The sequence below is a fragment of the Crocuta crocuta genome, unplaced genomic scaffold (assembly GCF_008692635.1).
Source record: "Crocuta crocuta isolate KB4526 unplaced genomic scaffold, BGI_CrCroc_1.0 scaffold65, whole genome shotgun sequence".
NCBI lineage: Eukaryota > Metazoa > Chordata > Mammalia > Carnivora > Hyaenidae > Crocuta > Crocuta crocuta.
The window spans coordinates 3,451,390-3,470,460 of NW_027530683.1; the positions used below are offsets into that span (position 1 = coordinate 3,451,390).

Here is a 19,071-nt window from a genome sequence, read left to right on the forward strand (position 1 = left end):
CACTTACCCATATGCAAATGAATTCTCACTCAAAAAAAAAAAAAAGTAAATTAAATAAATAAATAAAATTTTAAAAGTTAATATTAAAAATTTAATTCCTTATTTGTGCTAACCACATTTCAGGTGTTCAATAGACACATAGACAAATGCCATTTCCATCATTGCACGCTAGATTCTACTTATTTCCTCTGAAAATTGTTCTCTTCCTTTCCATTTTCACATCCCAGTCTTGCAGTTCTATTCTCCAGATCTCAGTGTCACCATCCTTTAATCATATAGTGTTGAAATTTCAAGTATGTTTTATTAATTAGGCTCTACCCATTAATTAAAGAACTCTGAAGATGTAACTATGTTTCAGACCTATTCTGTTATTTTCTTGTGTGCCTTGCATAACTTTTTAACTTTCACTTTCTTCATGTTGTTCCTGTTGTCTTCTATATCTCTGATTTTATGAGTTTACCTCAGAAATTTTATTCTTCCTCTTCATAGTCAGTTTAAAATCCATTTGATCAGTTTAGCCCTTGCTAAATACATTCTTCCTCATCTTTAAAAGATACATATACTCCATTTTACCCAAGAGTTCTTCATTTTAGTGTCTTGGACTGGGTTTAAAATTTCAAATCCAGTTTGTGAACAGTATCTGGATAACTCATTAGCCATTTCCTTGTAGATCAGCATTGTCTTCCACAGCCTAGCTATTAATACAAAAAATCTCCACTACTTAGTTTTTGTTTCTTGCCCTCTTAATTTATTAAATATTTTTTTATCACAAAGTATATGTGTGATATTCTGCTTGGAACTAATTAAGTAGACATATAAATAAGGTAATCTCTGCTCTCATGGATTTTAAAGATTAGAGCAGCAAGTGAGGCAATCCAGAATAATAAGGTCTTACTGTAAAAAGTAGAAAAATGTGTATGATACAGGGTAGGTTAGACGAGGAAGCAATGAACTATCAAAGCAGAAGGGCTTGTTAAGGGAAAACTCCTTAAAGATGATAGGGTTTTCTACATAAATGGAGACAATGATTGGAATCAAAGTGTTATTCCAGGTGGAGGGAATAGCATGTGTAAAATCATGTAGGTATAAAATGTATGGTATGGGGGCACCTGGGTGGCTCAGTCGGTTAAGCATCCGAGTTCGGCTCAGGTAATGATCTCATGGTTCGTGGGTGTGAGCCCTGCATCAGGCTCTGCGCTGACAGCTCAGAGCCTGAAGCCTGCTTCAGATTCTGTGTCTTTCTCTCTCTATTCCTCCCTTGCTCACACTGTCTCTCTCTCTCTCTCAGAAATAAATTAAAAAAAAAAAATTAAAATGTGTGTTATGGGAGAACAATAGGCAATTACATATTATAGGATTTGAAGTGTATGGTTCAGAGAAGGGAAAGTAGGCATCAGAGATAGAGAAGGGTCAGGATATGAAGGCCCTTGGATGCCACACTAAGAACTTTGGACTTTTGTGAAAGTCCTTTTTTGAAAATGACCTTTTGGGGGCGCCTGGGTGGCTCAGTCAATTAAGCATCCAACTCTTGATTTTGGCTCAGGTCATGATCTCACAGTTGTGAGATTGAGCCTCACATCAGGCCCCGTGATGAGCGTGGAGCCTGCTTGGGATTCTCTCTCTCCCCTGGGTGACTTGGTCCGTTAAATGTCCAACTTCAGTTCAGGTCATGATCTCACAGTTCGTGAATATGAGCCCCAAGTCGGGCTCTGTGCTGACAGCTCAGAGCCTAGAGCCTGCTTTGGATTGTGTCTCTCCCTCTCTCTACCCCTCCCCCACTTACACTCTGCCTCCTTCCCTCCCTCCCTTCTCTCTGTCTGCCTCAAAAATAAACATTAAAAAAGTTGTTTTATTTTTAAAAATTTTTTAATGTTTATTTCTGAGACAGAGACAAACAGAGCATGATTGTGGGAGGGGCAGAGAGGGAGACAGAATCTGAAGCAGGTTCCAGGCTCTGAGCTATCAGCACAGAGCCCAACTCGGGGCTCGAAGTCACAGACTGCAAGATCATGGCCTGAGCCAGTCAGATGGCTAGCTGACTGAGGCACCCAGGTACCCCCCAAAATTTTTTAAAGTGACTTTTTGGAAGGCTCATTAACATATAATGAAATACCAGATTTGTGAAAGATCACTTAAAAGTGTGAATGTTGACTTAAAAGAAATAATATGGTAATTATTATAATCATCAATGTAAGAATTGATGTCTTGAACTAAGGCTAAGGAAATAAAGAGTAAAAATTCTCAAAGTGGAATCTACAACCAAAGTCTGCAGAAATCAAGAAAAAGAGCAGAGTTCCAGGACAAAGATGAGTTTCCATTTTTATTGTATCGCATGTAAGGAATAATGCCCAGTAAATTGCAGCAGAGCAACTCTGTATGCCTAAAGTCGTAAATTTGAAGTTCTAAACAAAATTATTGACATCATCAACACATGAATAGCATTAAACTATGGGAATGTGTGAGATCACTTAAAGAGATGTTCTAGAGTAAGAAAAGTTAGCAAAGTATAACACCTTGAAGAATAACAAAGAGTAGGCAAAGAGGGGGTCACCAAAATAGAGCCATAGAAGGATACTGAATTTTCTTCCTCCTGTGAATGTACCAAAGATACAGCTACATATGGAGCAATTCCCCCTGGAGAAATCCAGAAACTAGTTGAATGATCCTACACATCAGGCAACCGAAAAAATACCCACATCAAAATACATAAGAAATGCTGAGAATGTACTCTTGCAATAAACCCAACCCTTGACATAGCTCCATACGATCAGGAGAGAACTCCCGGCTTCTCTGAGGAGAGGGTTTATACCACACATCTAGCACCCCAGTTTTTAAGTCTGCCTCTCAATGAATGGGCTCTCAGGTCACCTGCCTCTGAGAATCAACAGGGCTTATGACTGCCTGATGTGTAGGATCATTCAATTAGTTTCTGTCTGGACCCTCAGGCAGCAGCTGGGAAAGTATGCAGTCAGATCCTTTCCAGGGAAAGAATGGTGGAGGGTCCTTATTGCCTGCTATCTCTGTGCTGAACCCTGGGGGAATAGCCATACCAGGAGCTCATGCTCCTGTTAACAGGTGCTCTTTTGTTTCCCTAGAAAAGATTTGGTTGCATACTTTCCCAGCTGCTGCCTGAGGGTCTAGCTTCTAACCAGTCTTCATCTAGGTGCTGACTGAAGCCCATAAGAACCAGTGGACACTCCCCCTGTATTCTCTCCCTCTGACTGACTTCAACAAGAAAACCAGGTCTCCATCTTCTCTCTAGAAGAAGCTTGTCAACACTACGTGAGCAGTTCCCAAAGCACCTATTTCTGGGAGCTGACAGAACTTGGCACTCATGAACCTTCTAGAAATGCACAAAACAGAGGTAGTTCTATTTGTACCAGCATTCCCAGTGACTCTTTCCTCTGGCTCAGCATAGAATGAGTAAGCAAAAATACCCAGCTCTCAATTTCTCTGATAGTGGCTAGACTGTATAACTAATGTCCCAACTTTCCCAGCTGCATCTTAAAGTCAGGCTTCCAGTTAGCCTGCCTCCCAGTTAGCTTGGGAGCTGAAGGGAGAGGCAATTAGTAGTTCTTCAGGATCCTGGATACGTATATTGGCATTTCCCACCCTTTTGGGACACAGCTTAGACAGTTACAGAGGTTTGAGGGGCACCTAAGAGCTTGAGCCAGTCTACTACCTTTCCCAATTAAAAAGTATCTTGTAGGAAGACACTTTGAGACCGTATAAATATCCTAACACTCATGAAGCCTTTACTAAGTAATTTTGTCAGCAATTGAAATGCATATCAGAATTAAATGTTATGTTAGCTCCAAATGGTGATTTCCTAATTCTGTCATTACTTTCACCTTCATTAGTTTTCTGTGATAAGGAAGAGACTTTGCTTATTCCCTATCCATCTTACCAGTGTGGAATCGTTATTCTTATTTTATGCAATGGATTGTAATCCTTTTTTTTTTATTATTTTGAAGCTCAGAAGGTCCCAGACTTAACCAGTGGGAGTGCCCTTTAAAGTGGCTTCTTTGTCCTTTTGACATATCCTCATTATTCTTTCAGTATATCCTTAATTTCCGTCACCACAGAATTTTTCAGATTCACCTGTATTTTCTCTCCCCTAGTACTGGAATTAGCCATTTCTCCAAGGAACTCTGGTTCCATTGAGTAGAAATAGTATTTTGAAATAGATTTAGGAGCTAGGTGTCTACATTTTCATTGGATTGTCTTTTTTACCTAGGCCCGCTGACCATATAGAGCTAGAAGATAGATGAAATGTACACACACAAATATATATATGTATTTTATGTATAAATGTAATGTATGCATATGTATTTCTTTGTATGTATCAAAACACCATGAGGTTACCTTGACATCTCTGATTCTCACCCAGCACCACAAGGTTCAGTCTGTCCTCCCCTTTTACATATTTGTAATTACCAGCCCCAACAGTGAGAACCAAGTTCCCATTATCCACATTTATCCATAGTATAGTTACTTCTTGTGCAGTTATAGAAAAATAAAAGCAGTTTCAGAATATATTTATGCCTGTAAGTAGTTACCAAGAGAGTATATAGTTCAAAAGCTGTGTTTAAAAGTTATCTGGGTTCCTTCTCTCCTTAGCCTCACCTCAGTATGGTTATATCATTCATTTGAAATACAATTTAGGTCATTTTTTCAGTTTCTGTTCCATTTTAGATTTTTTTATCCCCATCCCTGTTGTTTTTATTTATTTTTTGTTTATGGTATACCCATTCTTTATTTTTACATAAATGAGCATATACATTTATATTTTCTCCTTGTTTGTTAAAAGATATCATATTCTAGATTATTCCTTGGTACCTTAGATTTTTTTACTTGCAGGATATCCTAGAAATTCACAATACATCAATTCATAAATATCTTCCATGTTCTTTTTTGTAGCTCTGTAGTGTTTGTAGTCCATTATGTGAATGTACCATCGTTTATTCAGCTCACTCTCATAATCATAGCTGTACAGGTTATTTTCAGAATTTTGCAATTGCAAACAGTGCTGCGGTGACTCACTTTGTGCCTGTATATTTTTACATTATTTGAATGTGTCTTCAGGGTATATTCCTAGAAGTGGAATTGCTAGGTCAGAAGGCAAACGGATAGGTAATTATGTTAAATATTGGCATTCCCACAAGCAAACTGTTAGTGTCTGTTTGCCTAGAGTCTTATCCACACAATGTGTCTTATTTTGAACATTTTGCCAATTCGATGGGGGAGCAGTGGCATCTTGGTGTAGTTTCCACTTAAAGTGAAGTTGAATATCCTCTCATATTTACTAATGGCCTTATTTTTTATTTTTGTGACTTGTCTATTCATATTTTCTTGCATCTTCGGTCAGATTTTGGTGTTTTTCCTTAAAATTTTTATCTACTAGGGATATTAGCTCTTAACTATGGTATATGCTACAAGTATTTTCTCCTTTTTTCCTCCATTTGTCTTTTGATTTTGTTTAGGGTGGGTTTTTGTTACTGTTTCTTGTTGGAGGGGATCACAGAAAAAAATTGGTTTTTATGTAGTGGATATATCTTTCATTGTGTCTGAATTTACAGTCATAGACAGATAGCCTTTCACTGTACCATGGATAAAGAGGAATTTACCCATGTTTTCTTCTAGTACTTGTATGGTTTTGTTCTTTTTTTTTTTTTTAATTTTTTTTTTTATTGTTTTTTTTTTTTTTNTTGAACCCACGAACCGGGAGATCATGACCAAAGTGAAAGTTGGACCTTAACCGACTAAGCCACCCAGGCGCCCCTGGTTTTGTTCTTTACATTGTTTATCCCTCATCCATTTGAAGTTTATTCTGTATGTTTTGAGATAGGGATTTAATTTTTGTTATTTTTCCAAATGGATAATCAGATTTAATAGTTTGGCTTTGCCCTTCAAAGTGAATATCAGTGTCTAAAATTATTTGGGTCTGTTTCTTCAGATTCCATACTAGCAGTTTTTAGACTCTTGGTGACAAGTTCTCTTTGATACTGTTAAGCATTATTGAGGATCTCAAGTAACTTTTAATCAAATGGATTATATAGGCATACCTTAGAAATATTTGGGTTTGGCTTCAAACTACCACAGTAAAGTGAATATCTCATTAAAGCAAGTAAAGTGAATTTTTTTTGTTTCTCTGCGCATATAAAAGTTATGTTTACACTGTAGTCCCGGGTTCCTGGGTGGCTCAGTCATTGAGCATCTGACTCTGAATTTTAGCTCAGGTCATGATCCCAGTGTCATGGGATTGAGCCCTGTGTTGGGCTTTACACTGAGCATGGAGCCCGCTTAAGATTCTCTCTCTCCTTCCCCTCTGCTCCTCTCCCTTACTTGTGTTCTCTCTCTCTCAAATCATTAAAAAAAAAAAACAAAAAAACAAACTGCCTTAAAAAAACACAACTGCACTATAGTCTATAGTCTATTAAGTGTGCAATAACAATATGTTCAAAAAACAATGTACATACCTTAATTTAAAAATACTTTATTGCTAAAAAATGCTAACTATCATCTGAGTTTTCAGTAAATTGTAATCTTTTTACTGGTGGAGGGTCTTGCCTTAGTGCTGATGGCTGATCAGGGTGATTGCTCCAGGTTGGGGCAGCTGTGGCAATATCTTAACAAAGGAAAGTAATGAAGTTTGCCACACTGATTGACTTTTTTCCCCGCAATTTCTCTTGCATATGATGCTGTTTGATAGCACTTTACTCACAGTAGAATTTCTTTCAAAATTGGAGTCAGTCCTTTGAAACAGTGTTGCCATTTTATCAACTATGTTGATTTAATATTCTAAATCCTTTGTTGTAATTTCACATCTTCACCAGGAGTAGATTTCATCTCAGGAAACCATTCTCTTCATCCATGAGAGACTGCTCCTTATTCATTAAATTTTGATCAAGAGACTGTAGCAGTCCAGTCGAATCTATAGGCTCCACTTCTAATTCTAGTTCTCTTGCCATTTCTACCAATTCTGCAGTTACTTTCTCCACAGAAATCTTCAACCTCTCAAAGTCATCCATGAAATTTGGAATCAGTTCTTCCATACTCCTGTTAATGTTGATATTTTGACCAGTTCTCATGAATTGTGAGAACCTTATGGCATCTAGAAGGTATTCAATTTACTTTACCCAGATCCTTCAGACAAATCACTGTCTGTGGCAGCTGTAACCTTATGAAATCTATTTCTTAAATAACAAGACCCGAAAGTCAGAATTTCTCCTTGATCCAGAGACTGCAGAATAGATGATGTTTTAGCAGGCATGGAAACAACATTAACGTCATTGTGCAGCTCCATCAGAGCTCTTGGACTTAAAATGTTCAGTAAACCGTATTGTAAACAGGTATGATATTATCCAGGCTTTGCTATTCCATATATAGAGTACAGGCCAAATAAATTTAGCATAATTCTTAAGGGCCCAAGAATTTTTGGAATGGTAAATGAACACTGGCCTCAACTTAAAGCCACTAGCTGCATTAGCCCCCACCAAAAGAGGCAGCCTCTCCTTTGACGTTTTGAAGCTAGACATAGACTTCCCTCTAACTGTGAAAGTCCTAGGTGCATCTTCTTCAAATAGAAGGCCATTTTGTCTACATTGAAAATCTCTTGTTTAGTGTAGCTACTTGCGTTAGTTTCCTTGGCTACATCTTCTGGATAACTTATTGTAGCCTCTGTATCACCATTTGGTGCCTCACCTTGCACTGTTAGGTTATATAGATAACTTTTTTTGTTTGTTTGTTTTGAACAATGAAAATTTATTATTATATAGTTCTGAAGGTGAGAAGTCCAACACAGATCTCACTGGGATAAAAATCAGTATGTCGGCAAAGTTGTATTCCTTTCTGTAAGGTTCTAGTGGAGAATCCGCTTTCTTTTCTTTTCCAGCTGTCAATGGCCACATACATTTATCGGTTTGGGCCTCCTCCTATCTTCAAAGCCAGCCATACTGCATCTCTCTGATCACCCTGAAGTCACAGCTCTCTCTGACTGTGACCTGATCTGAGAAACAGTTTTTCAAGGACTCCTAAAATTAAATGGGGCCCCTTTGGATAATCTAATATAATCTCCCATCTCAAGATAATTAATCATATCTGCAAGGTATCTTGTTCCTTATAAGGTAACATGTTACAGGTTCCAGTGACTAAAATGTGGGCAAATACAAGGGTCCATGATACTGCCTACCACTGTCTACCTTCTGCCCCCAAAGAGTCACATTCTTTCACATACAAAGTATATTCACCTGATCATAGCATTTTAAAAAATGTCAACCCATTAATTACATCACCGACTAAGAATTCAAAATCTTACCTAAATCTCATTAGCTCAGAATTCTAAAAACCTATCATGTAAATCATCAAAAAGAGATATGAGTGATGCTCTGGGAATAATCCTTTCTGGGGCCTCCTCTCCATCTATGGATTTACTGTAACTAAGGAGACAAGTTATCTGCTCCTAAAATACGGTGGCAAGGCCAACCTAAGACAAGTTATAGAAATTCTTGGAAAGTCAAAAATAGAAGGAAGAAGTGTTCTGGGTTACAAGAAATTTCAAAATCCAGGTGGAAAAATTCCACTAGATTTGAAATCCTGGGATTACTCCGAGGTGCCTCACTACTTGGGTTCTCACTTTTGCCCTTAAGGTGTCCTCCATTTCTTATGAATTGTAGTGTATGTTTTGCATCTCGGGCATCTGATCAGCCAACTTGATTTAGTATTGTAGTCTCTCTAGTCCTTTCATTTCCTAGCCAGCAGTGTTTCTACTGGTTAAAATTCTGAAGACTCTTGTGGGTCTCCTACGCATGTTATGATGTGCACTCCATTAGACAAGATCTTCCACAGATCTTTCCAAGATAATCCCATCTCTATTTTTGGCTTTTGTAGAGATGGCCTAAGGATAATGCTAAAGCTTCCTAGATGCTCTCCAATTAGATTGAGATGTTATATGTGAGACATAGTTTAATCTCCTCAAAGAGCCATTGATTAGTATGAATAAATACTATGATGTTTTTACTTTTCTGAGGTATTAGCAGAAAGTGGTACAGCCCCCAGGCTTGGCTTTTTCCTCTGGACCATGATTTACTAATGGTGATTAGGTTATATAGATGACTTCTGTCCTTAAACTTTACAAACCAATCACTGATAGCTTTAGACTTCTCTTCTGTCACTTCCTTATCTCTCTCAGCCTTCATAGAATTTAAGAGAGTTAGAACCTTGCTCTGGGTTAGGCTTTGACCTAAGGGAATTTTGCAGGTGGTTTGATCCTGTCATCCATACCATAAAACTTTCTCCATTATAAACAAATACATTTGTTTTGCTTTCTTATCATTCATTTATTCACTAGAGTAGCACTTTTAATTTCCTTCAAAAACTTTTCCTTTGTATTCACAACTTGGCTGTTTGGCACAAGAAGCCTAGCCCTCAGCTTGTCTTCACTTTAGACATGCCTTCCTCACTAAACTTAATTTCTAGCTTTTGACTAAGTAAACGTCACGTGACTCTTCCTTTTACTTTAACACTTAGAGGCCATTGTAGGTTATTAATTGGCCTAATTTGAGCATTGTTGCATCTCAGGCAATACAGCGGCCTGAGGAGAGGGAGAGAGATGGGGAAATAGCTGAAAATGGAGGAATCAAAACACAGTGTTTACTGATTAAGTGTACTGACTTACATGGACACAGTTTGCAGCACCCCAGAACAATTACAGTAATAACTTCAAAGGTCACAGATCACCATAACAAATACAACAATAATAAAAATGGAAAAGTTAGGAATACTGTTGAGAATTATCAGAATGTGACACAGAGACACAAAGTGAACAAATGCTGTAAGAAAATGGTACTTCTACACTTGCTCAAGACAGGGTTGCCACAAACCTTCAATTTGTAAAAAACATAGTACCTCTGAAGTGCTGTAAAGTGAGGCACAATAAAACAAAGTATGCCTGTATTTAGTCCACTTGGTTTGTCTTTGACTGAGTGGTGTGTTTCCTAAATGTTTCTATATTTCTTTGCATCTGTTGTAGTTTTTGCTTTATAAAGATAGTCACTGTGTTATTTGATACATAGATACCCATAAATCTTCATTTCATTTGAACTGTAGCTTTTAACATGAATGCTTCTTGGTTTGAATTCTAATTTGCATATTGCATTATCTGTGTTTCTTTGTCCACAAGATATATTTCCTTTCTATTTTTTAAGTTCCTTTGGTATTCAGGAAACTTTATACTTTGCTCATGTGGTTACATTTCTATGTATGCCTTTTTAAAATACTTTTATTCCCTTGCTTTCTCAATTAACCTCTTATTTTTTAAAACACCTTTTGTGAGATGTGTGATTATTTAATGGTATCCTTTATCTCTTATCACATATAGGTTAATAAATGAGCTTATTTTACTTTTCCTCTCCACCTCCATTTAGTTACTTTATTTCTACATTTAACATAGAGGATAAGTCATATAATAAATGATTCTTCCATGCTCATCTCTATCTTTATTTTTTTGGTCCTCACTTTGTAACTACATATATCAAATACTCACCGTTCTTTTTGCTGAAGTTCCTCAGTCAACTATTTGGTTTGTTGAAATTCATCTTTATTCTTCAGGACAGGCCTGTGAATACAGAACTCCCTGAGGGATGGTATATTTAAAGCTTTTTTTGGTAACCTTGATACTTGAGAAACCTCTTGGCTAGATATAAAATCCTTAGATTCACATTTACTTTCCTTGAAATTGTTTCTTTTTTTTTTTTTAATGTTGCCTTGCTTTGTGTATTGTTTTTGAGAAGTCTGATGCCTGTTTTATTCTCTTGGCCTTCTAAATTATTTCATCTTTTTTTTCCAGGAAGCCCTAAGGATATCTTTTTTCTTTATGTTTGAAGTCTTACTTTTAAGGTTTTGCCAGGATATGTGTTAGAGTTGATTATTTCAAGTCAATTTGTCCTGGCTTCTGGTGAACCTTTTTAATATGTGTATTTCCAGAGACTCCAAATATGTAAATTGGATATTCTTTTTCTGTCTTCTATCTCAATCATTTTTTCTCTGATGCTTTTTATCTTATTTTAAATCTGACTTTTATTCATTTAATTGGTTCCCTGCGGTTCTTCAAAGCTCCATGTTAAATTTTGTTTTTGTTTTTTCAAATTTATTCTTCTTTAGACATCTTATAAGCTAGGCTTCATTTTTAATATGCTTTTATCCTTTTACTTCTTTTTCCTGACATGAAACAATTCTTCCTTTCTTGGTCTATTTCTTACTAGTTTTTAATTTCTGATTTAACATGGGGTTTTCTTTGTCCTCCATATCTAAATGCTATTCCTTGTTGGGATGAGCACTGGGTGTTGTATGTAAATAATGAATCATGGGAATCTGTTCCTGAAGCCAAGAGCACACTGTATACACTGTATGTTGGCTAACTTTATTTAAAAAAATAAAATAAATGCTTTTTGATAATATTTAATTTAGATTAGACTGTTGTGTTATAGTTTTCTTCTGCTTCATAGTTGGGTTTTTTGAGCAGGAGTTTCATCATTTGAATTGTTTAGATTCTCATTTTTTGTTTTCTTTTTATAGTAGTTTTATATAGATGAAGACTGCTTCTGCATTTCTCTGAACAGGGCAGGTGGCTTGGGGTATTTTATAATATTCCTACTTCACGATATTCCTCATCTGGTGATTTGACAAATTTTACGGTCTTTATTGTCTTTTTAAGGAGAGGAATTGTAGGTCCATCATTTATTGGATGATGCTTTTTAAAGAGGAGAGAAATTATAGCCCCATCAATTTTTTAAATTTATTTAAGTCTGCAGGAGCCTAAATTTCTCTTCTGCTTTTTCTTTTTACTACATGTTTTCCACAGGATGTCTCCCTATTCCTTCTTAACATTCTTTTCTCCAAAGCATTACCTTTCCTGTGTGTACTTTTAAGTGTTTTTTCCTACTCAGTATCTACCTACCAGTACACTTTTTCAATATTCTCACATGTAAGGTAACTTTCTGTTTCTGGCTTGGTTTTTAGGTTCATACCTGGTTCTTGCCTCTCTTTTATAATTTTTCCTAAACTATCCTTGCTCTTCATGAAATTTTTTAATGGGAGAATGAGAAAAAGCTTGCTGGGATTTGCTATATTTTCTACTTACAGATAATTTGAAGTCTGGATATTCTGTTTTCTGGTTATATTGAGGATGTCAAGTTTTTGATATTTTATTGGTTCTTTTTGTTCTTTAAAAGGAATGTAGAAGTATTTTTAATATATGTGAACTCGAACCTTTCATTTTTGATCTATTCCTTGAACAGTTTTAAATAAGTCAACCTAATTGATGTCTGTTCTGTTTTAGGCTCAGTGTTTTTATACAAATTTTAAATAATTTTGGCAGTCCTGTTTGATTATACTTAAGGTTCCATTGTGCAGGCTCTAAAATATAAGGAAGAAACTCACAATAATGTTCATATACAATATTTTAAAATCAGATCTAAGTAAATATTCATGGTAGAATTAGGATTCATTTTATTCCTGAAATAAATTTTGGAAGACAAAAAATAAGTTGGTGAATTTCTATTAAAAGTAAAGCTCTTATTTTATGAGTTTACAGTCATAATCACCTTTTTTGTTGTTGTTACAGTTAGTTGTGTCCTTACTTCTGTGCCTACTGGACTGGATCATGGCCTTACCTCTAAAGACACTGCTCCAACCAGTCCATGCTACAGGAGCAGAAAATGATAAAATAGAAAAATCTGTCCTCAATTGCATTTATAAGGTAAACATATTTGCTTTATTATTTGGTAACCAACAGTTTTTAAAACCTAAAGAAGTAACATTTCTTGGTATTACATTTGTATGTTTTTAGAGCTAGATATTTTCTAAGAACATAGATATATCGTATAGTACCTAAGGATAATTAAAACTTCTTCCTACAAGATACTGTTGTTTTATTCCAGATTCTGAAAGGAGTCAAATACTTATTGAATGTGAGAATCATTAGTTAAATTTACTCATTCTTCTTTTTAAGAGGTATTAAGTTTTACCTTGATTGAAGAACTAAGTTTTAAAATATTTAAAAACATTTTCAAGCTCTTGTATTAACAGTTGTCATTTTTCTCCATTTATCTTTATTTATTTATCTTCACTGAAAAGGAAAACTGTTTTCCCTCATACTTCTAGGTATTACATGGGTGTGTTTATGGAGCTCAGTGTTTTAGCAATCCAAGGTATTTTCCAATGAGCCTCTCTGACTTGGCATCTGTAGATTATGACCCTTTTATGCATTTGGAAAGTCTGAAAGAGCCTGAACCTCTACATTCTCCAGATTCGGAACGATCTTCTAAACTTCAGCCAGTGACAGAAGGTAAAAGGAATTCACTTCAGGACAGTATTATTTCTTGGGTTCTCTCAAAGTATGATTTGTGAGGCCATAGGTAAAAATAATGGAGATGAGTATATCTTTGTAGTTCTTTATCTCACCATGTATATTCTAGCAAAGTTCAGTTTTAAAGAAATAACTTCAGAAACACAGTTACTAAAATTATATGTGATGACACTCCCTTTATACTTCTCGTGAAGTTATTCTGATAAGGTTTTTTAATATATTTTACTTTATACATCTATAATGGAAAAAGAAATTTAGCTTTGGAGTCTAACAAATGTGGTATTGAATTTTGACTCTCATATACTAGCTGAGTGACTATATCTGTTTCCTTATTTATAAAATGGGGCTAATAATATTCATTCCCTCATGGTTGTTTTGAGTACCGAATAAGATAATATGTGTAAAACCCTTTGTGCAGTTCTTGGTAGGTAGTGAACTCAGTAACATTTTTTTTAAGCCACATTGTTTCTACATTCAGAGACTTTACTTTTTGATATAAAAGAAAAATGTAAATAAATAACCTTTAAATATGAGTATAAAAATAAAAGTACATTTAAGATACAGAAATAGCCTAGAGGAACCCAGCAATTACTGAAGGGTTTTAAGAAGGTTATATACATGAGAAAATTAGTATTAGAAGTTTTTTTAAAATATAATTTATTGTCAAATTGGCTTCCATACGACACCCAGTGCTCATCTCAACAAGTCCCTTCCTCAGTGCCCATCACCTGCTTTCCCTTCTCCCTCATCTCCCATCAACCCTCAGTTTGTTCTCTGTATTTAAGAGTCTCGTATGGTTTACCTCCCTTCCTCTCCTTTTGTAACTTTTTCCCTCCTTTCTCTCCCCCATTGTCTTCTGTTAAGTTTCTCAAGATGCACATATGGTATCTGTCTGTCTTTCCTAAGAGCAGTTTGAAAGTAGTCTTTTATGGAGTTGGCAAATTATGGCCCATGCCTGCTACCTGTTTCTGTAAATAAAGTTTTATTGAGAAACATCCATGCTTTCATTCATGTATCATTATGGCTGTTTTTGTGCAAAAATGGTAGTGTTGAATAGTTGCAAAAAAGTTCATGTGGTCCAGAAAGCTGAAAATATTTACTATCTGCCCCTTACAGAAAAAGTTTGCTAATCTCTAGTATGTTAGATTGGTTTTAGGAAAGTTAAGCCAGGAGCAGAGAGACCAATCATGAAGCTATTGCAATAGGCCTGGCAAGAATTGCTAAAGGTCTAAATTGGTTAGATCTCTCCCAAAGTAGACCAAGAATATGAGTAAGGTTAAAGGTTTGGGAGGGAAAATGAGGCGGGCTGTATTGGAAATGGTTTAGTTTGGGATGCCTGTCGGATATCCATATGAAGACCACTAGTGGGCAGTTTGTTGTATATGCAGATCTCAATCATAGCAGAGAGGTCTTTGTTAGGAATTATATTTATGTTTATGCACGTGCGCACGTGTGTGTGTGTGTGTGTGTTCTGCAAAGAAAAAGTTGGAAAGAAAGGAAAACTGGGAGAGAGTAATTTCTCAGAAACAAAAGCAGGAGAAAGATATTTGAAAGTTTGGGCAATGGTATTAAATGATAGGTCAGATACAGAAAGATTGAAAAATATGTCTGCTTTAGTTTGAGCAGAGAAATAGGAGGGAGAAGTGGATGGTTGTGGGTTGAAGAGCAAAGAAGTGTTAAAGAAATAGAGCTATTTGTCAAAAATACTCTTTAAAGCTGGACTGTGTAAAAAATAAGTGATAAGACAGTAGGTAAGCTAAAAAAAAAGATTCAGGGATAAAGGAGTTCTAAGGATGAAGAGAGTTGAACTTCATTATAAACTGAGAAAGGAGATGAGAAGGGGATCATTAGTAGGGTGAAGTTCCTGAAGGGTTAGCTAGAAATTGTAGATTGATATTAGCCCTTATTCTGACCCAGAAAGAAAAAGAAGATGGAAGTAAATTAAGGGGATTAGCAGAAGTTATTGAGAGTCCAGCAGAAAAATGGAAACCACGAAGTTTTGGTTATGCCAGCCAGCATTCAGTAAGGTGGTTGTGGCAGAATACATGGAAACTGTGGCTTTCAGAATGTTGGCATATGGTTTAGCCATGGAACCTAGGCTTGGTGAGGGTCGAATTGATGCTAGGAAATGGCTAATAAGTTGAAAGAAAATGGAATGATTCATTGAACCAGAAAGTAAATGTTGGTAATAAGTTAGAACCGTGATTCTCAGCCTTGGTTGCACAGCAAAATACTGCTGCTCTGTTCCCATCCATAGAGATTTTGATATATTGATTTGGGATTTCTAGGATTTTTTAAAGCTTTGCAGGTGATTGATATGCAGCTGAGGTTGAGAATCACTAGGAGCATCAGTATGTTAGGACAGTAGTTTTCAAAATGAGTTTTTAAGCAGTGGAACCCCTTCAAATAACTTTTGTAAACCTTGTAAAAAGTATAGCTGCAACAGGGTGGAGGCCTGGGATCCTTCTGACTTCTCTTCTGCCCACCTCCTAACAGCCCTCTCCAAGGGCTCTGCAAAACAGAACAGGAAAATTACTAGACTAGGATACTGCGGTCAAAGAGTAAGCTATTAAGTAAGAGTTTGATTTTTATTTAATTAAAAAAAAATTTTTAACGTTTGTTTATTTTGAGAGAGAAAGAGTATGCAAACTAGGTAGGGACAGAGAGGAAAGAGAGAGAATCCCAAGCAGGCTCCACATTGTCACCGCAGAGCCCTATGTAGGGCTTGAACTCCCTAACTGTGAGATCATGACATGAGCCGAAACCAAGAGTCAGACGCTTAACTGACTAAGCCCTCAAAGAGTTTGATTTTTTTAAAGGTGGAATAGTTATAAATGTTATAAGACATCTAAGGTGTGGCCATAATAATGGATTGGTGACAGAATGCAAATGAAGATCTGAAGTTACACGTCAAAGAAATAGGGCTAGGGTTTGGGATTGACCACAAATTGCTAATAGTTTCTTTAAAACACAAATACAGTTGAACTATGCAGGTCCACTGACACATGGATTTTTTTTTATTTTTACTATAAATATATTTTTTCTTCTTAATGATTTTCTTTTCTCTAGCTTACTTTATTATAAGAATATATTTAATACATATAACATTCAAAATGTGTGCTAATCAACTGCTTATGTTGTTGGTATAGCTTTCTATGAACAGTAGGCTATTGGTAGTTAGGTTTGGGAGAAGTAAAAAGTTAAAACATGGATTTTTTACTACATGGGGGGGGATCAGTACCCTAATCCCCATATTTTTCAAGGGTCAGCTGTATATGGAACTGAAATAGGAAAATAAGATTTACATCAAAGCTCAAATATAGTAGAGATATACTGGGAAGCATAGTATAGCAAAATAATTTAGACCATAATTGATATATAGACAGCTTTATATATTAAATTCTTAGATTTGATATAGTAAAACAGTGTTTATTTTACTGAAAAACAAAGTTATTTGAAAAGATGAGTTGCTTTTTGCATTTTTCTCAAAAGGGTAAAATGATAAAGCTTGATTGAGGGCAATATAGCACATTTGTTAAACAGTGAAATAAGTAGTTTACTTACGTAAAGGGAGTTTTTAATGTATTGCAGACAAAATTTACTGTACCATTAACAGTTACAGTAAAAGACACAAAGGTAAAGATTTATTTAAGTAGATGAGCTTTAAATGGATACCAAATATTCTGTGGAGTATTGTTCTCTAAATGTATTAAGTTGTTCCCTTTGGACTTTCTTAAAGGTAGAAAGGACCAGATTAATGCAGAGTCTTTTAGGAACAGCTGTAAGCCAACAGCAGGTGATTCTGTGGTCTATAGTGACAACATGCTGTACTGGGTTTTTTTTTTTTTTAATATGGCAAAGTGACTAATCATTGTGCCCTTGTCTAAGGCATGTTTCATCATCTTCAAGTACGTTTTTGGCCAAAGGTTTCTAAACATAGAGTGTCCCTAATAAGCTCAGTATTAAATTGAACGAGTCTGATTTGAGGACTATTGGCAGGAGTAGGTGTAATTATTAAATTTACTAAATAATAAAGCAAGGTAGTAAAGTTGGCTTTTTTTCAAATGGCAGTAGTCTTATTAGCAAAAAGTCATCATTTGCAGGGTCAGAGTGAAAGGAGGCTCCAAAGAATTCATTTTGTCCTAATTATAGTTTCACCTATACATATTATGCAAAGCTAATATTTAAAGCATTTGCCAAAATTAACTTCCTCTGCATGTTCTATTAGAGTGCAATGAATTGCAGCAGCTTTTTATGTCTTGCTGCTTTTGTATGCTGTAATAATCTGTAATTATGGGTTTGCTGCAAATGCTGTAGGGTTTGTTTAATCTGACAATCTGAAAAGACAACCCTGAATAGACTTATTTAAATGAATGCTAGTTACACAAAGCCTCAGAAGCATCGATATCTTCATGTTACATTTTCTCACAAGGCTAGTTATTTAGAATTTCATTTTGAATACCTAAATTTGAGAATTTCATATGTTTTCTTTATATCTAAGTCAATGTTGAAAAGAGAAATACATATGTTCTATAGTTCACCATAACTTAAAAACCTAAAGAAAATTGCCCAGTTAACAAATTGAGAGATTTTTATCCTTCCATATTTATATATATCCTGAATTTAGAGAAGCAGCTTAGGAAAGAAAATGCCGTTACCTACATCTAAAATCTAATTAGAGTTTTTAAGTTTTCTTAGTGTTAAAAATTATGACAGATTCGTGAACAAGTTCATTTGAACTCTTTTCCCACTGTCTCTTCCTCTGACAAGAGGATGTATAGGATGGACAGGACCCTAGACCTAGGGTTTTGTTTTGGGGAAAGAGCTGGCTCATTCTTGCAGTTTATTTATAAGAAAGTTTGAAAAAGGAACACATAACACCCATGTTACTTATAATGCTCTTAAAATTGAATGATTTATATTGCTTCTGTTATATTCAACTTTGTATATGAGTTTTCAATTCATCTTTTTTTTTTTTTTTTTAATAGTTTATTGTCAAATTAGTTTCCACATAACACTCAGTGCTCATCCCCACAAGTGTCCTCCTCCATGCCCATCCCCCCTCCCCCCACATCCATCAGTCCTCAGTTTTTGTCAGCATNATCTTTATAAGAAATCTATATTATTCTTAAAGGAAAAATGGGTTTAGTGTGTTTCATGTGATTCATCCATGATCACAAATCAAGCCAGAGGCAAAGTCAGGAATTCTTCTCTATTTTGTGATCTGTTTCTATTAAATTATGTTCTTTCACTTCTTCAGAAATGTTCTGCAGTAAAGATTCATTGCTTAGAACAAGATATATATCACTCCTAAGCAAGGAGGAAGACAAAGAACAGAAAATTCTTTTCATACATCAAAAAAATTTAGTGTCTTTATAATTTTTATTAAAATTGTTTATGTTTGTTTATTTTTGAGAGGGAGAGAGAGCACAATGGGAGGGGGACAGAGAGAGAGGGAGACACAGAATCAGAAGCAGGCTTCAGGCTCTGAGCTGTCAGCACAGAGCCCAGTATAGGGCTCGAACCCACAAACTATGACCTGAGCTTAAGTCAGATGTTCAGCCAACTTAGCCACCCAGGCACCCCTTTTATTACCATTTACAATGTGATTTAGTCTTACTTAAATGAGCTTTTCAATTGATCTAGCCCTTTTAGATAGTAAGTTATGCTAAATAATACTATGTTGAAGTTACTATACACAGGAA

At 35.6% G+C, this 19,071-nt stretch overlaps 1 protein-coding gene across 6 annotated transcripts in view; it reads left to right on the forward strand.

Moving 5' to 3' along the window:
* The window catches only part of RALGAPA1 (Ral GTPase activating protein catalytic subunit alpha 1), a 259,411-nt gene that overhangs the window by 148,316 nt on the left and 92,024 nt on the right, over positions 1–19,071 (forward strand). For all 6 annotated transcript variants that reach the window (XM_077769216.1, XM_077769217.1, XM_077769215.1 and 3 more), the window contains 2 exons: positions 12,623–12,757; positions 13,162–13,345. In XM_077769216.1, coding sequence (XP_077625342.1) covers positions 12,623–12,757; positions 13,162–13,345 — 319 coding nt within the window. The remainder of the gene's footprint in view (positions 1–12,622; positions 12,758–13,161; positions 13,346–19,071) is intronic.